The 21,340-nt window shown below is 30.5% G+C and overlaps 3 protein-coding genes and 1 pseudogene across 5 annotated transcripts; 3 read left to right on the top strand and 1 right to left on the bottom strand.

Moving 5' to 3' along the window:
* Positions 1-4,498: 4,498 nt before the first annotated feature.
* Positions 4,499-7,820, top strand: LOC121215528 (metal tolerance protein B). Of its 2 annotated transcripts, XM_041090270.1 has the most exons (3): positions 4,499-4,789; positions 5,037-5,113; positions 6,510-7,820. In XM_041090270.1, the coding sequence occupies exon 3, from the start codon at positions 6,514-6,516 to the stop codon at positions 7,741-7,743; it is 1,230 nt and encodes a 409-aa protein (XP_040946204.1). In that variant the 5' UTR covers positions 4,499-4,789; positions 5,037-5,113; positions 6,510-6,513; the 3' UTR covers positions 7,744-7,820. The 2 variants fall into 2 exon arrangements, with proteins under 2 accessions (XP_040946204.1, XP_040946203.1); XM_041090269.1 differs by having other exon boundaries at positions 4,597-5,113.
* Positions 7,821-9,173: 1,353 nt separating this feature from the next.
* On the bottom strand, positions 9,174-12,282 carry LOC107950240 (ras-related protein Rab11C). Of its 2 annotated transcripts, none has more exons than XM_016885049.2 (3): positions 11,979-12,282; positions 11,716-11,898; positions 9,174-10,019 (listed from the first exon to the last, which is right to left on the bottom strand). In XM_016885049.2, the coding sequence occupies exons 2-3, from the start codon at positions 11,878-11,880 to the stop codon at positions 9,534-9,536; spliced, it is 651 nt and encodes a 216-aa protein (XP_016740538.1). In that variant the 5' UTR covers positions 11,881-11,898; positions 11,979-12,282; the 3' UTR covers positions 9,174-9,533. The 2 variants fall into 2 exon arrangements, with proteins under 2 accessions (XP_016740538.1, XP_016740539.1); XM_016885050.2 differs by having other exon boundaries at positions 11,673-11,898; positions 11,979-12,200.
* Positions 12,283-15,449: 3,167 nt separating this feature from the next.
* LOC121215527 (copper transporter 6) lies at positions 15,450-16,260 on the top strand. Its single transcript, XM_041090268.1, has one exon. The coding sequence runs from the start codon at positions 15,619-15,621 to the stop codon at positions 16,096-16,098; it is 480 nt and encodes a 159-aa protein (XP_040946202.1). The 5' UTR covers positions 15,450-15,618; the 3' UTR covers positions 16,099-16,260.
* A 2,753-nt stretch (positions 16,261-19,013) lies between these two features.
* On the top strand, positions 19,014-20,699 carry LOC107950238 (elongin-C-like; annotated as a pseudogene).
* Positions 20,700-21,340: the final 641 nt, after the last annotated feature.

The following is a 21,340-nucleotide window of genomic DNA, read 5'->3' as shown; positions in this document are numbered from 1 at the left end:
CGATGTCCAAAAATGTTTGATTAGGTTGTTGGCAAATTGGGTAATAAATGTGGCTTGGAAATGGCCTATTTTTTGTCAACACGGGCGTGTGTCTTAGCCGTGTGTGACACACGGCCAGATGACACGGCCATGTGTCCCCTATATCTTATTAAAATTGCAAGTCAATATGCTCACATGGCCTAACACACAGGCGTGTGGCTTGGTCGTGTGACCCAAGCCAAAGAGTTACACGGGTATAGACATGGGCTGGGACACGACCGTGTACCCCTATTTCGAATAACCACACGGCCTGAGACACGGGCGTGTCTCTTGACCTTGTGAGCTACACGGCCTGGCCACACGAGCGTGTGTCCCCTGCACCTTTGAAAAATTTTAATGTTTTTCGAAAAATTCTTTGAGTACCCGGTTTAGTCTCGATTTATCTCTAATATGTATTTTGGGCCTTGATGGCTCACATAAGGGACAATATGATTGATTTTAATTTGTTTCTGATATGAATGCTAGTTAATATGAAATGTCTATTATTTGATCTGTAAATTCTGGTAATGCTTCGTAACCCTGTTTTGACAACGGATATGGGTTAGGGGTATTACATTATGAATCTTTGTTGAGAAATAAATAAGTTTTGTAAAGTGATTTTTGCTGAAATTTGCATTTAGGGATTGGTTTGTGAAAATAGTAAAAATTCATGTTAAATTTATGACATGATGGTTTATTTGGGTTGATATAAGTCCTTAAAAAATTCAGCAGCTTTAATGGAGGATTAAAATGATTAGATTTCAATTTATGAGCTTAAGGACTAAATTGTAAAAAGTTAAAATGTTAAGGACAAAATAGTAATTTTGCATAAATATGAAATGTGGATTAAATTGAATACTAGAAGTATTAAATTGATTGAAATTGTCTAGAAGTATTCTTTGCACACATGTTTGGTTGCTCCAGTATCAATCAATAATGCATTATCATCTTGTGCCATTTTAATTTCAGATATCATTGCAACAAACGTTTCGTTATTATCAGCCTTAGAAGACGATTTCTTCTTTAAAACCGACATTCATTCTTGAAATGTCTTCGCTTACCACAATGATAGAATAAGCCATTTTGTTTCTTTTTGAACTTAGGTGCTCTATCAGTCTGTTTGAACTCTCTTGAATGTTTAGTAGTCTGTACTTCCTCTGTAACATGCACTTTTGCATTTTCACAATTTAGCTTATGATCTTGCTTTCGATATTCTTCTTCATTACGAAAATGATTTACCGAAGCCTCAAGAGATATTTCCTCTTTCTTATGTTTTAGAATTCTTTTAAAGTCTTTCCAAGATAGAGGAAGTTTGTCTATTATAGAGGATACAACAATCATTTCATCCATTTTCATATCATATTGCTTAAATTGATTCAACATTTTTTCAATATCATGAAATTGTTCCATAACAGAACAACCATCAACCATCAACCATCAACCATTTGATAATTATTGAAACGACTGACAAGAAATTTCTTACTTGTAGCATCTTCGGTCATGTATCTTGTCTCCAATTTGTCTCATAATTCCTTAGCATTTCACTTTCATGTGTTGTGGTAGTCATCATGAAATATAACCTTAAAATTGTTAGTATAAATCTTCGATGAGGAAAATCTCGAACACATGAACGAAACTGGAATAGAAAAAGAAGAAATAGGACAAGGCTCAAATGCGTGTACCAAGCCACTATCTTTAAGGTTATATCCGCCCCCACCTATCTTCAGTGTGCAAAAGAGTTTCAAGCAAATTAACCTCGAGGATACAATGAAGCCAATGACTATTTGCGTTTTGCACTGATGAGAATAGTCCACTAAGCACTGAATAATGTATAACAAGAAACTCAATTTCTACAAAGGATTTCTGCAATAATACTGTATAGAATAATATAATAATATTAGAAAATAAAGGAAGGAAAGAAAGAATTTTAGAATTTGTTGGTGTGGTTTCCAATGAAATCTCATCCTATTTATAGGAATTTTCATGTCTCTTCATAAAGACATCTTTCAATAGGTGTCTTTCTGAATAAATAAAATAATAATTATTCATCTAATTGTTTGACTATTCAAGTAATATTGTTTGAATAATTATAATTCTTTTTCAAAAATCAAATGATATAACTTTTAATCAATGACAAAAAAATTTATCTTTTGATTAATTACACCCATTCATTTATAGTTATTGAAACACTATAAATATTTAAAAATGTTCCAACAATCTCCCTCCATTTTTAAATATTTGAAAATATTCCAACAATCATTAAGTTTTTAATTAAATATTTTGAAGTTCAAGCATTTGTGAAACCCCTCAACTCCTCACAACAGAATATCGTTTTAAATAAAAGGGCCTTAAATACTTGTTTTACGATTCAAACAACTTTAAATATGTTTTCAAATGTTAAAATTGATATGGTTAAGTTATAATACCTCATGAAATGAATGTTTTCATAAAAGAAAAAATTTTGTACAAAGCATGACAGTTCTCTAGTAATGTCTCCTAGTCTTGTCATACATTGGGATGAGTGAGGAGTGTTACAGTGTTCTACGAACAGTTTATGACTAGTTTGATTTTTACTTGTTTATTAAGCAAAATAAACGAACATAAACAAGATTTTAAGACTCGTTGATCAAATGAATTGAACATGAATAATATGTGCTCAATTCATTTATGTTCATGAACAATACATACTCGTTTATATTCGTTTAAAACTCATTTAATAAATTGTTTAAATCTTGTTTATAGTTCGATTATTATATATCAATAAAAACATTATTTTTTGTCTACTTATTACATTTGTTTATAATATAGTTATTAATATTTATTTGTGATTGTTTTATTTCTAAAAAAAAGATATATGTTTATTCCTTTGTTATTTGTTTATTATTCATGAACATGTTCAATTATATGTTCACGAATATGTTTGTTCAACTTAAATGAACGAATACAAACATATATAATTTTAAATAAATGAACACGAACACAATTTTAAAAGTATTACTAAACACGAATAAAACTTAAATATAAACAAATGAACATAGACAGAAGTTTGTTTGTTCAAGCTTAGTTCGTTTACAACCTTACTGGTAGTCTTGTAAGTGTTGGTTGTGATGTTGGCCTTGAAGGTGTTGAAGTTTAAGAGATAAGGATTGCTAGTTGTGATGATGTTGTTGATTGTTGATACAAAGTAAACATACCAAAATCCTCATTAAACAAGGGAGATGAATACATTAAAACAATATAAAATGAAAATATAAGGTTAGCAACCTCATGTACTAGAGTATGTGTGGTTGATGATGCTAACAACATTTTTCATCACAACCTACAAAAAGATAACAACAATCAATTAACAATTTAAACAATATTTGTCTAAGTTAAATGTTTAAGATAACTTCTTACATTTTCTATATTAAGTGCAAATTTAGAAATTAGTAATTTTACTAATTTTGTCACTTTACATTTTTTATATTTCAAAATTTAAGTTTAATAATAAATATTATTAAAAATTTTCTATTAAATTTATTTTTTAGATAAAAAAAATATTCACTTGATAATGGTAAAAGTATCATGAAAGCCCTTGTACTAGGAGTCAGATTGCATTTTGCCTGCTATACTTAAAAAAAGGAGCAAATTACTCCTTGTACGTTAGATGAAAAATCTAGTCCGATTGAGTAGAGGGGACAAAATGCACTCTGACTCTTAGTATAAGGGCCTCCATGATATTTTTACCCTTGATGACCATATAACAAAACAAGTAATATTGTAATAAACCCAAATTTAATAAAAAAAATTCGGCTTAATATAACATTTGTTACTTGAACTTGACATTTGTTTTCTAATTTGGTACCTAAACTTTTTTTGGCCCAAATTGGTACCTGAACTTGACACTTTTTTCTAATTTGGTACCTGAACTTGGTTTTTTTCCTAATTTGATACCTAAGCTTTTTTTAGGTTCAATTTGGTACCTAAATTTATTAAATGTTATTTGAATTATGCAAAACACCAACGATTGTTAAATTTTTTCTTGCTATGCTACAAAAAATATTGTCAGTATTAGAGGAAATTCATGTTAAAAAATAAGTATTGAGCTATGCTTAACGAATTAATATTAAATAAGAAAAAAAAGTCTTAAAAACCCAAATGAAAAGAAATTCATTATTTTCAATTAATAAAAATAATTAATTAATTAATTAAAAATAAAAGTAATTGAACATATAAAATACAAAAAAATATCATATCATTTGTCAAATGTCATACATTGATTATTTTTGCTACCTCATAAAAAAATAACATTGTTAGTATATTGGAGTAATTTATAAAACGTTTGACAAGTTGAAGTACCAAATAGAACAAAAAAAAGATTAAGTGCCAAATTAGGAAAAAGAGTTAAGTTCAGGTACCAAATTGGATCCAAAAAAATTAAGTATCAACTTAGAAAAAAGTATCAAGTTTAGGTATTAAATTAAGAAAAAATATCAAGTTCGGGTATCAAATTGGACCAATGTACCAAAATAGGAAAAATATCAAGATGAGAAAATTTTAATAGAAGTTAATTGTGGCAAGTAATTTAATATTTACGAGAGTGAGGGTGTGAAATGATTGAAGTGTTAGCAGAGGCATACTTCCAAATTAGAATTCTCACAAGAAAGAAGCTAAAATTATTTGTTGGAACTGTTGGATTTTGTTTCACAGGTGACAGCACTTTGCTCACCAAATTTCCATTTCAATCGCCTTCAAAACTAAATTCTCCTCCATTTTCTGCGGAACCCAAAAGGTAAAATCTCTTTAAATTTGTAATTTAAACGAATTAAATTAATCGATACACACTTTTTTTTATAGGATTTTTTTCCTTCTATCAAAGACGGCCCTCAAAATCTGCCGTCTAATGAGATAGAAATTTTTTATTAAAATTATACGTGGAAACTTGTAATACTCATTAATTTTAAATATTTCCATGTCTGGGTAGCTGATTCTCACATCCGATCTTTCCTTTTTTTTAAATAATTTTTTATCTCCCCCAGTTCATGGCATAAGAATTGTCTTCATTCAGATTCGGGCACCTGCTCTCTTTCCCCCTTCCTTCAGCTCTGGTTCTCTGGTAAATTTATCACACTTTTTACTTGTTTATTCTGTTGTTTTTATGTGTTTTGGGTTTCTATTGCAATTTTCTGAAATGGGTATTTGATTTTTTTTTGTTCAAATTTGATGTTTTTTTTTCTTACAACTGTGATTCAAACCCAAGCTATTCTTGAGAAAATGAATACCCGATCAATAGGTCACAACCGGTGATTCTTGATGCTTTCTCTTGAATTTTAGCTACGATCATAGCTTTTTTTTCTGGAATAAGAAAGGGGAAATTTTATTAATAGGGATGAAGTATTAATTCCAAATTCGCATATATAGAGATATAGATATAGATATACCAAATTCATCACTATGTAGGCATTTAAATTTGATAAAGTATTACATTTAGATTTGTTCTATCACAATTATGTTATTTTAAAATCCTAATTATTATTATTTTTGTGTGCTTGTATATGGATTTTAAATCTTGTGGCCAATACTTGCCTAGCTAGGGTTTGTGTTTATATGCTGAAATTGTCAACTTCTTTTTTTCGAATATATGAAATTGTCAACTTTGAATGAACCAACTTAGTGCCTTAGATGTATCAATTTCATACTTGGGGTTTTATGCATTGACTTGGGGGAGATAGTGAAGTTAAGGAACAGGAAGAAACCGAAAAAGAAAAAGCCTTAATAAATGATTGCTGTTGAAAAGTAAAAGTTGACTGCATATGCATTTATGATTATAATGCCTCAATTTACCTTTGAAATTTTGTTTAGCTTGGCACAAAGAGGGTAAAAGATAAGTCCACTCCATAGTGGTTCTATTATATTGAGTTGAGAAGTTGAAAAGAGCAATGTTTTAGCTAATGGGAAGATGGATGTATAAATAAAGGATTAAAGGCTTCTTTTGGTGATATTGGCATGTTATGATACTTCGAAAAGTGACTCAAGAAGTAACTGAAGGGTGAAAACTGATTTTCCTGTCTGATCCTTTATGCCCTTGTAGAGGTGGATATCAATATGCATTGGTTTTCTGGTTTAGTTTGTGAGCTATATTGTATAAGGGGATATATGCCTTTTACATTTAATTTAAAAGGCATAGAGTTTAGTTTGTGTGAGCTATATTGTGTTTAATGTGATATGCGTAGGTTTTTCAGCTTAGGGATAATGTGTATATTGATAATTCTTTGATTGTTCAGTCCTGTTTATATAAAAGTTTTGACTGTGCGTGAAGCTCAGAAAAATTTTCCATTTAGTTAAAATCGTGAAACATGTAGGAGTCAGTCGATTCCTCTGAGACTCTGTTGATGCAAGTTATTTAATCACAAATGGATTTAGCAGTTCTGAAATTACAGTTCCTGTGTAAGGGGTCTTATTTTCATCTTCTTCTTTATTTGTTTGACTCAATTCATGTTCCTGTTGTGCAGGAGGATGGATCATGAAAGGGCCCCCATTTTGAGATCTAAGGATCAAAAGAAAATTGAGATGCCGTTGGCGTTGGTGTCTGAAGAAAGTAATATCATTTTAATTCCAGCAGAGTTGAAATGCTTCTCTGTTTCTACTTCCAGGCAAGAAAACATAACTTTGGAATCAAAGGAACGACAGAAGTCGGCATCCCAACTTTCTGGGCTTATCATTTTCTATCTTGTGGTTATGTTAGTAGAGATTGTCGGTGGAATGAAAGCCAATAGCCTTGCAGTTTTGACAGATGCGGCCCACTTGCTCACAGATGTTGCCGGATTCTCCATATCTCTTTTCACTGTCTGGGCTTCAGCATGGAAGGCAACATCAAATCATTCTTTTGGATTCAGCCGTCTTGAGGTCTTGGGTGCTCTTATATCCGTGCAGCTTATATGGCTAGTATCTGCACTCTTAATTTATGAAGCGCTCAACAGACTTCTCCATGACAAGCAGAAGGTAGATGGGGCACTCATGTTTGCTATTGCTGCATTTGGATTTTTTATCAACTTGATTATAGTCCTTTGGCTGGGTCATGATCACAGTCACCATGTTTTCGGAAACAATCACCACCACCACCACCACGTACACTTGCATGACCACCACCACCACCACGAACACCTGCATGACCACCACCACCACCACGAACACCTGCATGACCACCACCACCACCACGAACATCATGACCATGAGGGTGGTAAACCATGCGATTTAACCGAGGAAGATGAAACTAGTCTAGTAACAAGTACTCCGAAGACAAAGATATTGAACATAAATCTCCAAGGAGCTTACTTGCATGTCATGGCCGACCTAATTCAATCTGTCGGGGTGATGATTGCGGGAGCTGTTATTTGGCTAAAACCAAATTGGCTAATTGTTGATCTTCTCTGCACCCTCATTTTCTCCACCTTTGCACTAAGTACCACCCTCCCCATGCTTAGAGATGTTTTCGATATATTGATGGGAAGGACGCCGAGAGACATTAATATTGATATGGTGGAAGACGGTATCAAGGGTATCAATGGGGTCGAAAGCGTTCACGACCTCCATGTATGGGCAATAACTGTTGGGAAACTTGTATTGTCCTGCCATGTAGTCGCAAAGCCAGGGGTCGAGTCTAAAGAGATGATTAGCAAGATCAGGGATTACTGTGAAAGTACATATAAAATTCATCACATAACCGTACAAATCGAGCAGTTATAGGAGATTGTAAATTTAAATCAGTGAATGACTTTGGAAAGATCTGATGTTATGAGATGATGCTTCTAGGTTTATGCTTATCAACTAGATTATTTTCCCCATTAGAAGCTCAAATGGACCGAGATGGTTAATGCCTATTTGTTACCATCTTCCCGGTTGCAATTCCTTGCACATCATTCTTGTCTTTCTTGACCTAATTTTATTTCCATTTGAACTAGTCAACGACCTGCAACTGAATTCTGTCAAAGCTCTATTTGAACTGCAACTGGATTCAGTCAAAGGTCTATATGAACCTTTCTAATTCTTAACTAGTCAATATTGACATGAACCCAGATATTCAATTTCATTAACTCAAAATATTAACAAAAACGTCATCCAATTTGAATACTAGAATTTGTTCAATCTAAACTACAAGTGTTCATGGTCGGACATAAGCATAAGCATGATATTAACGCATTTTATGCTTATTCAAGTCTGCTCATATTTGTAAATGATTAATTTAAGCCCATTTAAGTCCGCATGTATATATATTTTAAATTAAAAGTATATTTATATTATTTTAATTTTATAATTTAATATTTTTTTGTTTATTAAACTTTGATATATAATTTTTTAATATTTACATTATAGTAGTATTATATATTACTTATAAATTACATAATATATAAAAATAACATAATATAAAATATTATAGACTTAAAAACAGACGGAATCAAGTTTGGACTTTGAATGTTCAATTCTAACTCATATTTTAAACGGTTTAATTTTTTTACTCAAACTCATTTTTGGGCTTAATATTTTTGCTCTAACTTTTGAATGAGCAGCCCAGCTCATGAACAAGTCTAATCTAAACCAATCAAATCCTTTCAAAATGCAAAGATGATATTAGTTCGGTTTGATCAAAATTTTTAAACTTTTTGAATTGTTTATCATAGTTCAATTTATGAGCTTTGTTTTTATGGCTTGAATATTGTTTGGCAAAGTTTCAAAACTTTTTTAATGAATATTTTTAAAAAATAATAATTTTTTAAATAAATAAAAAATAATCAACTATTATATAATATTTAGAAAAAAAAAACATTTTTATGTAGAATTTTAAAATTATTTTTCACTATTTTATAAAATATTTATTTTTATACCATAAAAATAAAATTATTATAAATCAAATAAAATTTAGATCAGTTTAACAACAAATTTTTTAACTTGCATAAACTATCCAAACACCTTGAATCGAGCCGGTTTTTAATTTTTCCTTCTCAAATGACTCAAGCTCAAAGCAAACTTAAAAAACGACCCAATCTCAAAATAATCTAAATGAATAACATAAAATGATCTTAACTTATCAACCTATCAAATTTGGATGACAAGGTACTCATAACAAAAAGCGCAACCGACAAATCAAATGACTAAAACTAAAAATCATCCTGACTAAATTTACCCGATCTGGAACTGAGATACTCACAATTATGAAAGTTGAAATATAGAAAATGTCTACAAGGAGACGCACCGATCAAATAAAGCCAATTACGCTTCTTTGTTTCTAATAGTAACTTCCCACCCAATCTTCCAACTTCCACTTTTGAGGAGAGTACATGTTGAGAAAAAGAGCATAGTGTATAAGCCGGCATTTCCATGCTACTACCAAACAACATGGTTGTTTTGAAACAAAAGCTATGTATTCTACATGCTTCTTCTCTCAGCCAAAAGATGATAATAAAAATATTAATAAATAAAAAAAATGGCCTGCTTGCTAGTAAATATTTTTCACTTCCCTTTTCTTTTCTTTCTTTTTTTTATGTAGAACAGCATACTTTCTTAGTGCTCCCTGACGCATCCGTGACATTAATGGTGGTTCCTTGGCTCGGAACCGACGTACTCGCGGCTGCTTCTTGGGCTGCCAATGCTTTTTTGCTAATGATATGGTAGATCTCATTCAATACAGTTTGGAATGCCTTCTCGATGTTGGTTGCTTCCAGCGCCGACGTCTCAAGAAATGAAAGGCCTTCCCTCTCAGCCAGAGCTTGACCATCCTCCTCAGAAACCGCTCTGAGATGAGTCAAGTCGGATTTGTTTCCAGCCATCATGATGACAATGTTAGAATCTGCATGGTCCCTCAACTCCCGCAACCACCTTTGAACATTATCAAAGGTTTGCCTCTTAGTTATGTCATAGACAAGAAGAGCGCCAACAGCTCCTCTATAGTAAGCACTAGTGATAGCTCGATATCTCTCTTGACCTGCCGTATCCCAAATCTGGGCCTTAACAGTCTTCCCCTCAACCTAAATCATGAAAATTAATAGAAATTTATTACATAACACAAACAAAGCCAATTAGTTACAAAATTGCATTACCATGATACTAATTAACAAGTGCAAATGGTTCATGCACCTGAAAGTTTTGGGATCATATGACAGGGTTCTAATAAATCTAAAATGACAAGCTAGCCAACAAAAGAAAGTTTGGTCTTTTCATGAATCAAATACTCAATTATATCATGAGCACATATAATATATTCCCTATTATTATTGAGATAACAGGGAATAAAACAGGGTCAAATTTTACAATTAGTCTTTGTACTATGTGTAAACTATGAATTTAGTTACTGTACTCTTAACTTGATTATTTTTAATCATATACTAATCGAATTTTGAAACTTCAATTCTGACCAAGCGGTAGCTGTTAAATCCATTTAAGCTAAATTTTGCTATTTTCAAAATCTTAAGTGGCCAATATATCATCCTATGCGTATATGTTAGCTTGTTATTTTGACATAATACTCACAAATAAGCCATGTCAATTTAGTTAATGGATTTAATGACTATTAGAAATTTCAAAATACAAAAAGTAAAGAAACTAAAAATGATCAAATTGAAAAACATAAACTAAATTCACAACTTATGCATAGTACATGATTAATAGTAAAATTTAACCTAACGAATTTAACAGCTACTGTTTGGGACACGATTGAAATTTTAGAACACGAAACGAACAATGACTAAAATTTACTAAATTAGAGTACAATGGTTAAATCAGCAACTTAAACATAGTATAAGGACTAATAGCAAAATTTAACCAATAAACAGCGTGATAACAGCTTGGGTTAATATAATAACTTAATTTTCTATTAAGAAAAAATAGTCTGACAACAGGGGGAGAGAGAGTTGTTTTATCACTAACAAAAAAGAAAAATCATCTAGCTCTTCCAATTTTTGGTAGCATGACAAATAAAATAGGAAAATGAACCCTCTGAACTTATTGAACTTGTTACAAAAATTTAGTTTTAGTCATTCGTGTTATAATCGTATTTGAGTTAGTAATGTGTTATAAAAATTTTGACAGGTACGTGTATTCCTATAGTGTTTATGTTTTTTTTTCCATGTGTTCTTCGTATCATTTTTTTAATTATTATTTTTTATATTGTATTCGTGTTACTGTGATTATATCCTCTATTACCGGGTCTACTAAAAACACACATGAATCGAACCCCTGAACTCAACTACAACGCTAAAGCGCCCTCGATGATCATCACTATCTGATTATCTTTTTTCTTAGATAGCTACATCACATTCAAAATGAACTTCTAAATTTACATCACATTCAAAATGAACTTCTAAATTTTGTATTAAAAAAATGAACTTTCAAATTTATTATCAGAGTCCAAGAGAAGGCAATCGGATTTGTCATGAAATTTTACTGAAATAACTTTTTAAGATACTAATTATGCAATTTTAAAAAAAAAGACTAATAATGCAATTAATTAACATAAAGTTCACAGTCAACTTAATCATGCAAAATTTTCCGAAATTAAATCAGTCAATCAGATATCAACAAGTTAATTATCCCTTTAAAGAAAACAAGATAATTATCAGTCGAAATTCTAGAAACTTCCTGAACAATTAATTTTCAGCAGGAAAAAGAAAAGGATAACATACATGAAGATGAATGAAAGATGAGTTGATTGATACTATGATAAACCTGGAGGGTTCTGGTAGCGAACTCGACGCCGATAGTGGATTTAGAATCCAAACAGAACTCATTCCTTGTGAACCTAGAGAGAATATTCGACTTTCCAACTCCAGAATCGCCGATTAACACGATCTTGAAAAGGTAATCGTACTCGTGATCTACTCTATGCGCCATTTCTCTTCTCTCTCAAACCTGCAAGATCCAAAAATCAATTAATCAAAAAACTGAGAAAAAGAAGAAGACGATAGAGATCCGGAAGCGATTGAACTTACCAGGAGTGGATAGATCAAGGAGATAAAATTCTCAACAAAAAAAAACAATGATAATTGTGGAGAAATTATACTGAAGTTTTTTTAAAAATGAAAATTAAGAAAAAAGACGAATTATCGAATGAAAGGAAACGGAAAAAACGAAGACCATTTGAGAGATGGTGGAAAATGGGACCAGGACCCGGGGGGGGTTGATTTTGATTTTTGAAATTATATATACGTGTGTGTACATACAGAGGTAGATACGGTTTTTGCCTTTTGGTGAGGGAATGAGGGTGGAACGGTGCCGTTTAAGTGGCAATTATGTGAAAAAGGCCAAATTTGAATAGAATCAGGCTAGCATGGCTGCTGTTATGCTGCGGCAGTGGATGGATGACACCCAAAATATCTGCCTAGGCTTCTACACAGATTGGGCAGCCAACCGCTTCATTTTATTTTTTTTTATTTAAGGATAAATATATGAATTTTAATAATATTTTGTAGTATTATATATTATTTTGATTTGATGTATTTTTATTTATGTGGTATAATTTTTCGGGAAAAGTACCAAAAAAAACTCTATTTTTTAAAAATTTATCGAAATGGGCCTGGTATTTTATTATTTACCGGAATGGGCCATTTTTCTCGAAATCGTGTTCATGTCAACGCGCTTTGCTTACGTAGACACAAATCGCGCCTACGAGGACGCGATTTGCTGACGTGGATGAACAGTTTATATTTTTTAGCTTAGAAAACTTTGAAAGGCCATAACTTTTGGCTCGGTTGTCCGATTGAGACGATTTTTTTTTATTTCGAATAACTTTTCTAGATCTACGCGCTGACAAACGCCGAAGGCGGTTGGCCACAGTTTTCATCGAAAAAGATCCTTTATTGCCCCTAAATTTTGATTTTGTGATTTAAAATTGAATTTTGAAACATTCAAATCATTATTTTCCTTATTTATTTGAAGTAAACACCGGATTTTTTTTACAGAATTGTTGTATTATTTTTTTTGATTTGACACGTGTATGGAATAGGTCCGATAAATCATTAGAACGTAAGTAATATAATTAAGATAATAACAATATTTCTATAATATGTCAATTAATTAGTTTAGCTTAGTTGGTTAAGATGCTTGCTCTTTTCACTTAGTACATTGGTTAAAATCTTGTTGGTAACAATTTTGAATCTTTTTTTGTACTTGTTGCTATTGATGTAATATTGAAGAGGTAATTAAAAAAATAAATACAAGTACAAAAAGATTCAAAATTTATTTTTTCAAAATACCAAAAAAGCCCTATATTTTTAAAATTTATCGAAATGAGCCCGATATTTTATTTTTTGACCGTTGGGTACTGTTCCCGCGCGGGCCAAAATCGCGTCCACGTTAGCATCTCGCGCTGACGTGGACGCGATTTCTTGACGCGTACCCTGACATCGCGCTGACGTGGACGCGATTTCCCGGAAAAAGGACCATTCCGGTAAATAATTAAAAAATAGGCCCATTTCGGTAATTTTTGAAAAAAAAGGTTTTTATTGGTAAATTGCCCTAATTTTTCGTTAAATAATGTACAAATTATTGACATGGTATTTTAATATATTTAAAAACAAACAAATAAATTTAAATTATCTCAGCCTTAATTAGAAAAATAAAAACAGGGTTTCTTATTTCCCATTAAGAAACTTATTTTTTTAATCTAAATGAAAATAATTTAAATTTATTTATATATTTTAACCTGATAAAATGTCATTTTAATAATCTCCACATGACGAAAAATTGTGCCACATAAATAACAAGATTAGTAAAACGTGAAAATTGAACCAAAAATAAAATTTGATGTCTATACAAATACATAAAATTAAAGCTGATGTATAACATTGCAAATGATATAAAAGTTTATGTACAATTTTAGTATTTATTCTTTTTATATTTGGAATAAATCTCAAAATTATACATGAACTTTGATTTAATGTATAATTGTATACATGAATTTTAATTTGGTGCAATTATATACGTGAAACTCTAATTGTGGTTCAAATATATACTTGAAACTTTAATTTTTATTTAATCATACACACCTAAAGAAATAAATACATAAATTTATTTTTATATTGAATGCAATATATAAACATAAGATGATGTTATATCAATAATTGTGTTAATAATTTACAAAAGTTGGATCAAATCAAAATTTCATGTATAAAATTGCATAAAATCAAAATTCATGTATAATTTTGATATTTATCCCTTTATATTTTGAGTGAAGTTTAGTCCAAATTTAATTTAAATAATTTAAAATTTTTAATTTTAATTTAAATATAAAATATATATGTTTTAATTTTTTTTATTTTTGAATAGTAAAATAGGTTTATGGACCAAATCAATAACATAAGCTAAATTAATAGGTGAAACTACATGGCAATTTCCTTTATCATAGAAAGATGATGAAATTAATCCTTTTAATAGTAAATGTTTTTATTTAATGTTATACTATTAAAAAATTAAATAAGGTTAAATTTTATCAAAATTAACATTTATTTTATAATAAAGTTAATATTTTTAAAGTTTTTATAATTATTTTTATTTAAAGTTAAATTGCAAATGAAAATAAATTGTTTATAATTATTTTATTTAAAGTTAAACTGCAAATGAAAATGAATTGACGTCATTTTATAAATAGCAAATTTTAACTCTATTAAAATTTAATATTTTATTATATTAATAATAAAAATTTAATTTATACATTTAATAATATATAGACTAATTTAATCTAATCTATATCATATAAGACTTGGAAATTACTTTCATAAAAATATATATGCCTACAAAACATTATCTTATCATATATAATTTAATAAGCAAAGTGTCAATTGAGTTTTAGCTCGGTTTGTGTTGACATTGTTACTAATGCATGCAGAAGGACTTGAGTTCGATCATGCTGAAATGTGATTATAGAATTGATCATCAATGCTACGCCAACATAAAGTAACAGTGTTAGTGTAGAGATACCAACATTGGTGACAAAATACAAATTCAAATATCACTTAAATATTATAAAACAAAATTGGTACCAACTAAATGTTTTGTTGGAGACTTATGTTTTACTTCAATTTAAAAGATTAAAAATATTAAAGATAATTAGCAAAAATTGAATTAAATTGAAACAAGGTAGGTAGAGATGTATGCATCCAACATCTATAGATAGTGGTAATAATTTTTAATATTATACATTTATAGTGGAGTCGAGTGAGAGGTGGAACAAAACGTTCTAACTATGGAGTAGTGATAGATTTAGCAATATTGACCCTTACTTTCACTGCTCCATTACTATCCCCTAAACATTATGACCAATATAAGAGAACACAAATTTATATTAGCCCCCATTCTCACCATTCCATTATTATCCTTAAAGATTATTGTCGATATAGAACAACACGATTTCAAACGAATTTAATGAATCAAACGTTGTAAAAAAAATCTAAAACTAAATTTAACCTGAATTAACTTATGTACTACTAATGAAAAACATGAAAACGTGTAATGTACTATCAGTTTACGTAACAGCATGTATAAACCGAGCAAATTTATAAGAGATTCTACCATCTCACTAAAACCTTAACACACTTCCCTACTCCCAGGTATCCAGGCTTAAAAGTAACATCCATGGAGAAGTTGATTGATGATCATACGCATGGCATGATGATGCACAACTCATCAGACGGCGGCATGACGATGATGAACCACCGTAAGATGATGATGCATATGACCTTCTTTTGGGGCAGCAACACCCAAATTCTCTTCTCCGGTTGGCCCGGAACCAGAACCGGCATGTATGTCTTGGCCCTCATAGCTGTCTTCATGCTTGCTTTCATGGTGGAGGGGATTTCTCACTCTCGGCTGACGAAATCCGGTTCGATCCACCACGTGACCGCCGGTCTGGTTCAGACTTTGTTGCATGCTCTGAGGGTTGGACTTGCGTATTTCGTGATGTTGGCCATCATGTCTTTCAACGGTGGCGTTTTCTTGGCCGCCGTGGCTGGCCATTCTCTGGGTTTTTTCTTGTTTGGCAGTCGAGTTTTTAACAAAAACCCCACCACCGTCCCCGCCGCCAAAACTTCCGATCTTACTCCTATGAGTTGTTGAATATTAGGGTTTATTTCTTTTGGGTTATGTTCTTAAACCCATTCTCACTAAGAGAATTGATGTTTTTATGCTTTTACATTTCTCTTTATCATTAGTCTATGCTTTGCTCTGTATTTATTTTTAATTTGGTAAAAATGAAATTCATACAATGCTTAAGAAACACTAATTGCTTTATTAATTGGGTTTAAATTTATGTTAAAATTTTAATATATATGAAATATGGCACTAATTATTTTGATTCTCGTTCTACTATTGATATAATCTGATATAATGATTATACTTTCCATAAATGTTAGATACGTTTACCTTCAGTTTCGTCTAACCTCAATTTTTATCTTTTTCATACTTATATATAATAAAAAAATAATAATTTTATATAACGAGAAGGGTGAGACAAATAACATAATTCATCCATATTCGTTGTCTAAAAAATTTGATTTACCTACAAATTTCTCAAAACAGAATCACTTTATTCGAAATAAATCGATTTGATTCATAATTTATCCAACTGTTTACTGTCTCTATTTATTTTGTGCGAGTAATAAGTGTGGACAAGGACACCTTGTTTTCGTGCACAAATATAGCACACATCCAGCTACACAATGAGCATGCATGCTCGTACTAGTACTGATTAATAATTTTTTGATCTTTTCATCTTTAATATCTTTAGTTTTTTTTTTTCAAAAAAAAAGGTAAATTACAAAATTAGTTATTTTTATTTGGCTTAGATTACATTTTAATCATTTATGTTTGAAATATTACGTTTTAGTCACTTACATTATCGTTTTGTTACAAAGTGGTCACTTCACTGTTAAACTCCATTCTCTCCCTAATGACAATCCAACGTGACAGTCCAAATAAGTTTTAAATGCCAACTTGAATGTCCAGTTGCTGGGATAAAAATATATTTTTAATTAAATAAATTTAATCTTAAGCAAACAAAATAATTTACCCAAAAATTAAACTTATAAAAAATGTAAATTTCAGCAGAAGAAACGTAATGAACTTCTACCTTATTATCCACGCTTCCTATGAGCATACATGCAAAGGGCATGGTCAAGGATTAAAAAAAAATGAATAAAAAAATATAATTTTTATCTACTTCAAATGACCAAAAAGGTAGTAGAAAAAAGCCTATCAAATTAAAGCAACTTTCGTAAATACGGTTTATAAAAACAAAACAAAAAACCATGTTATTTGTTTATATATTCTTTCTAGTTTGTATACTCTTGCAATGTACAGAAAAATATAATATATAAAAATTAAAGAATATAATTATTTCTTCTAAATGTATAAATAATAAAATAATAAATAATATTTAAAACTATACGGTGAGGTGTTAGTCATGTATTACATGTGCTGAGCAACTCAGTTGGGCAAGGTTTGTATTTTGTAATTAAAATTTATTTATTTTATCATATTTTTAAACAGTAAAATAAGCTTTTTGAGCAGGTTGAACTCGAGTATCAAAATTTTGTGGAATTGATTCGAAAACACCTCTAATATTTAGTAACTATATTTACCTTTAATCAAAGGTAAACAATTTTTTTAGAAAAAAATAAGTAGTAAATTATAATGATGGTTAAAAATAAGTAGTAAAAAAACGTAGGTAATATCATTTTTGAAAAACGAGAAGTAAATGATAATACTTTTGTAATCAATGATATGAAATTTGTAAAATTATTTTTAGATAATTTAGTAGTAATTAAGCATGTTTAAAATTGGAATCTCAAAGTTTATAATTCGAGACTATATCAATTATCGTAATGTTCATGTTGCTGTTCTTGAAATGCCAATGATAGAAGTAAATTGTTACTTATATATATATATAAAAAGTATTACATAATTTTGTTTTGTTTTAATGTGATTCTTGAATTTGATAAAAAAATATTTTTTAATATAAGTAATAGACTTAAAATTTTAGTGTTTAATTCGAGTTTTAAAGTTAATTTGATGAACTACAAAAATATCTTATAATAATATTTATTAATCATAAAAAATATAGTTTTTTTTGTATTTTTTATTGACATTTATTTTCTTTATATACCATACTTAACTATCAATAATCTCTTTAACCCTTATTCGTTCACATTAGGAGCGATTTAAGGGTGTTGGTAGGGGTCTGCCACCTAAATTTTGATAAATTTCAATTTAATACTTTTAAGTTTTAAATTTTTTTATTTTGACCATATAAAATGCTTAAAAATAGGATAAATTTATGTTTGGCCCCTCAAATTTTTTTTAAATTTGATAGATTTTATAGTTTTTTATGATAAATTTAGTAACATTTTTTTGTTTAATTTGATAAACTAATACATACCATGTATATTGCTTAAATAGTTACAATATTTAATATAAATTGAGTATTTGACTTATTTTATTTTTCTAAATGTTAATTTTGATGATCAAGATTATCGTGAACTTAAAAATTACACATGTCTATTTTATATAAATATTTCATCCCTCAATATTTTTAGCTTCACAGTATGAATATATTTCAACGCACTCAAATTTATATCTTTTAGTATTTGTAACATTACCGATGCAAATTAAATTAATATTGACCAAACAATTCATTCACATGATTAAATAATGAAATAAATAATATAGATGCTATAATTAATTATGATAATGAGGAAGACAACGGTTTATCCTAATCCTAATTTCACTAATTCAGGTACAAGTAAATCATATCAGTCAAAAACACGTGCGCATTCTGAAGTTCCCTAAAACCCGATATTTTAGTAAAAAAGTTTACACAAGAATAAAAAAGGCTTAATTCACAATTTAATCCTTAAAGAATACTTATTTTTACAATTTGATATTTAATTTTTTTGTCTATTTTGGTACTTAAATTATCAATTTTTTCTATTTTATCTCCTGTCAAAAAAAAAATAAAATAAACTGTAATTTGTCTTAGTTTACCCTAAAATGCTCTATGCCAATTAATCAGAACGTGATATATGGATACTTTTTTAAGTAAACAAAGACAAAATGATAGGTTAACTATCAAGGTGGATACCAAACTGAAAAAATGATATAATTGAAGGGTTAGATTATGAATAAACCAAGAAAAGAAACCCGGAAACGGAAGTTTGTTTTCCCGAGCAAGTCATCATCGGCCCCAAAAACAATAACCCAAAATCTGGAATAACCGGAAATTTACTGACGATTAAAGAACCCTCTCCCGATCTCATTACACTGCATTTAAATCGGAGAGAGAGAAAGAGAAAACAACATGAAGAGAAAAGATACAGTCAAACTCATCAGCGCTGACGAGATGGAATTTGTTATTGACAAGGACGCTGCCATGGTTTCTCAGACCATCCGTAACATGCTTACATCACCAGGTCCCATTGAAAATTGGGTTTTTCTGGGTTCTTTGTTGTTTTTCGGTTTGAAAGGTCTAATTTCTTTTTCTTTTTTTTTGGTGGTGATGGTGAAGGTGGTTTTGCGGAGACGGAGCTTGGAGAAGTGACTTCCGGAGATAAGCGCTGTGATTCTTGAGAAGATCTGTCAATATTTTTATTGGGCTCTTCAATATTCAAGGTTTGTGTTTTTGTATCAATGTTTGGTTTGTGTCAATGCTGTGGATATATTGAATGGCTAACTTAAATTATAAGCTTTGAATATGTTGATAAAACTTATATGGGAACGGATTTGGTTGTTTTTTTTTTTTTTTTGCACTTGGGAGAGCTCTGCCATATGATCATGTTGAAGGTGGATTGTCAAATTATACATGACGATGCCTTAATTGTACTAGGCTCGAAACAAATATTAGTGTTTTTCAATGGTTTCTTTGACTAATGACTAATTTCATTTATTTCTCCTTCTGTAAACGAGCCACCTTGCATTTCTTATGAAATATTCTAGTGCTTTGGAAATTTGGATTTCGATTTCATTTGGTGCATGAACTGTGTGAATCGAATGCGTGAATATGATTATGTATAAATTGGTTAAGATTGAAAATGATTATATATTTGGAAAGTATAAAAACATGAATTTCAAATTCGTGAATATCTATTGAAATTTCAATTTCATCACTAATAGGACATCTGACAAATCCATAATCTGAAAAAAGAATCATGAATGTTTCATTTTCGTTTTTACATTGATAAAAGAGTTGGTATTTGATCAGGGGTAAAGAGACTGAGTTTCACATTGAACCCGAACTGACTTTGGAGCTGATGATGGCTGCTAATTATCTCCATACATAGCTGATTGCTTTTTCTTTGATTCTTACGTAAGATGTTCTGTAGCAATTAACCAATAACTTTGTTATTTTCTTACAAGTGTCATTGACAGGTAATTGTCTTTTCTCATTAATATCTATCTTGCATAATTACTCCGGGGATAGTATTCATGCCTAAGAGGAGAATCTGCGACGTGCATTTTAGGTCTGCTGCATTGCATAATGGTGTACTTACAGTTATCTTATGTGATTGTTTTGACTTAGAAAGCAGACTTATATAGGTAAATGAATGCAGTAACTACACTATGTATGATTGCTGCTATATAATAAAACAACAGCAGTACAATCGTGAAACTCGACTGTATATAGACTAATTGTAATGTATGCAAAATTGGATTTGTTTCCTTAACACTATTATGACCTTGTATCTCTTCCATAAGATATCAAGACTTGTTACATTGGAGAGGTCCTTATTATGGAGTAATGGACAATAATAAAAGGTTTTAAGGCACTCCTAGCTTAAAGAAGTTCTAGGAAGTACATGCCGCACAGATCACAAACTGTACTGTAGGGGTATGTTGCATTAGGCTCGTGACACTAGCCTTGGCCATAGCAAGGCTAGCAATGTGATTATGATATAATTAGCTTTGATTAATCGATTCAGAGAATTGTAGGTAGAACCACCTTCTCTGATATGGAGTTCAATCATCTCTAAAATTTTAGCCCTCCACCTTAGTTTATCCACATGATATCTCTTTGTATCTCTCCTCTTTCAAATACATTCTCCAATTGTAACCTGAGTTTCCATGCATGAATGACATACCTTGGATCATTGGATCCCAGTCTGATATGCTTTTCGTTGTTCCGTTCCAGCCTCAATGTGTGCAAATCCTCCCTCAATCCCATGTGATAATACCTCTTTTTGAGGTTCTCATTTTATATTTCTTGTACAGCTTTTATAAACCGCTCAGGCAACAACTTCTTCCATTTCAGATCGTCAGCTGATCCAGGCCTAATAACCCACAAGAATGGCTCCTGGCCATTACACCT

This window comes from Gossypium hirsutum, chromosome D03, assembly GCF_007990345.1.
Source record: "Gossypium hirsutum isolate 1008001.06 chromosome D03, Gossypium_hirsutum_v2.1, whole genome shotgun sequence".
NCBI classification, from domain to species: domain Eukaryota; kingdom Viridiplantae; phylum Streptophyta; class Magnoliopsida; order Malvales; family Malvaceae; genus Gossypium; species Gossypium hirsutum.
The sequence above is the reverse complement of the archived record's forward strand: the minus strand, read 5'-3'. Positions and strand labels throughout refer to the sequence as shown.

Bases quoted from the DNA above. Each gene is read 5' to 3' on its own strand.
- LOC121215527 (XM_041090268.1), top strand. From the start codon at position 15,619: ATGGAGAAGTTGATTGATGATCATACGCATGGCATGATGATGCACAAC.
- LOC107950240 (XM_016885049.2), bottom strand. From the start codon at position 11,880: ATGGCGCATAGAGTAGATCACGAGTACGATTACCTTTTCAAGATCGTG. The intron at 10,020-11,715 runs GTTTATCATAGT...TTCATGATTTAG, and splicing joins TCGCTACCAGAACCCTCCAG to GTTGAGGGGAAGACTGTTAA.
- LOC121215528 (XM_041090270.1), top strand. From the start codon at position 6,514: ATGGATCATGAAAGGGCCCCCATTTTGAGATCTAAGGATCAAAAGAAA.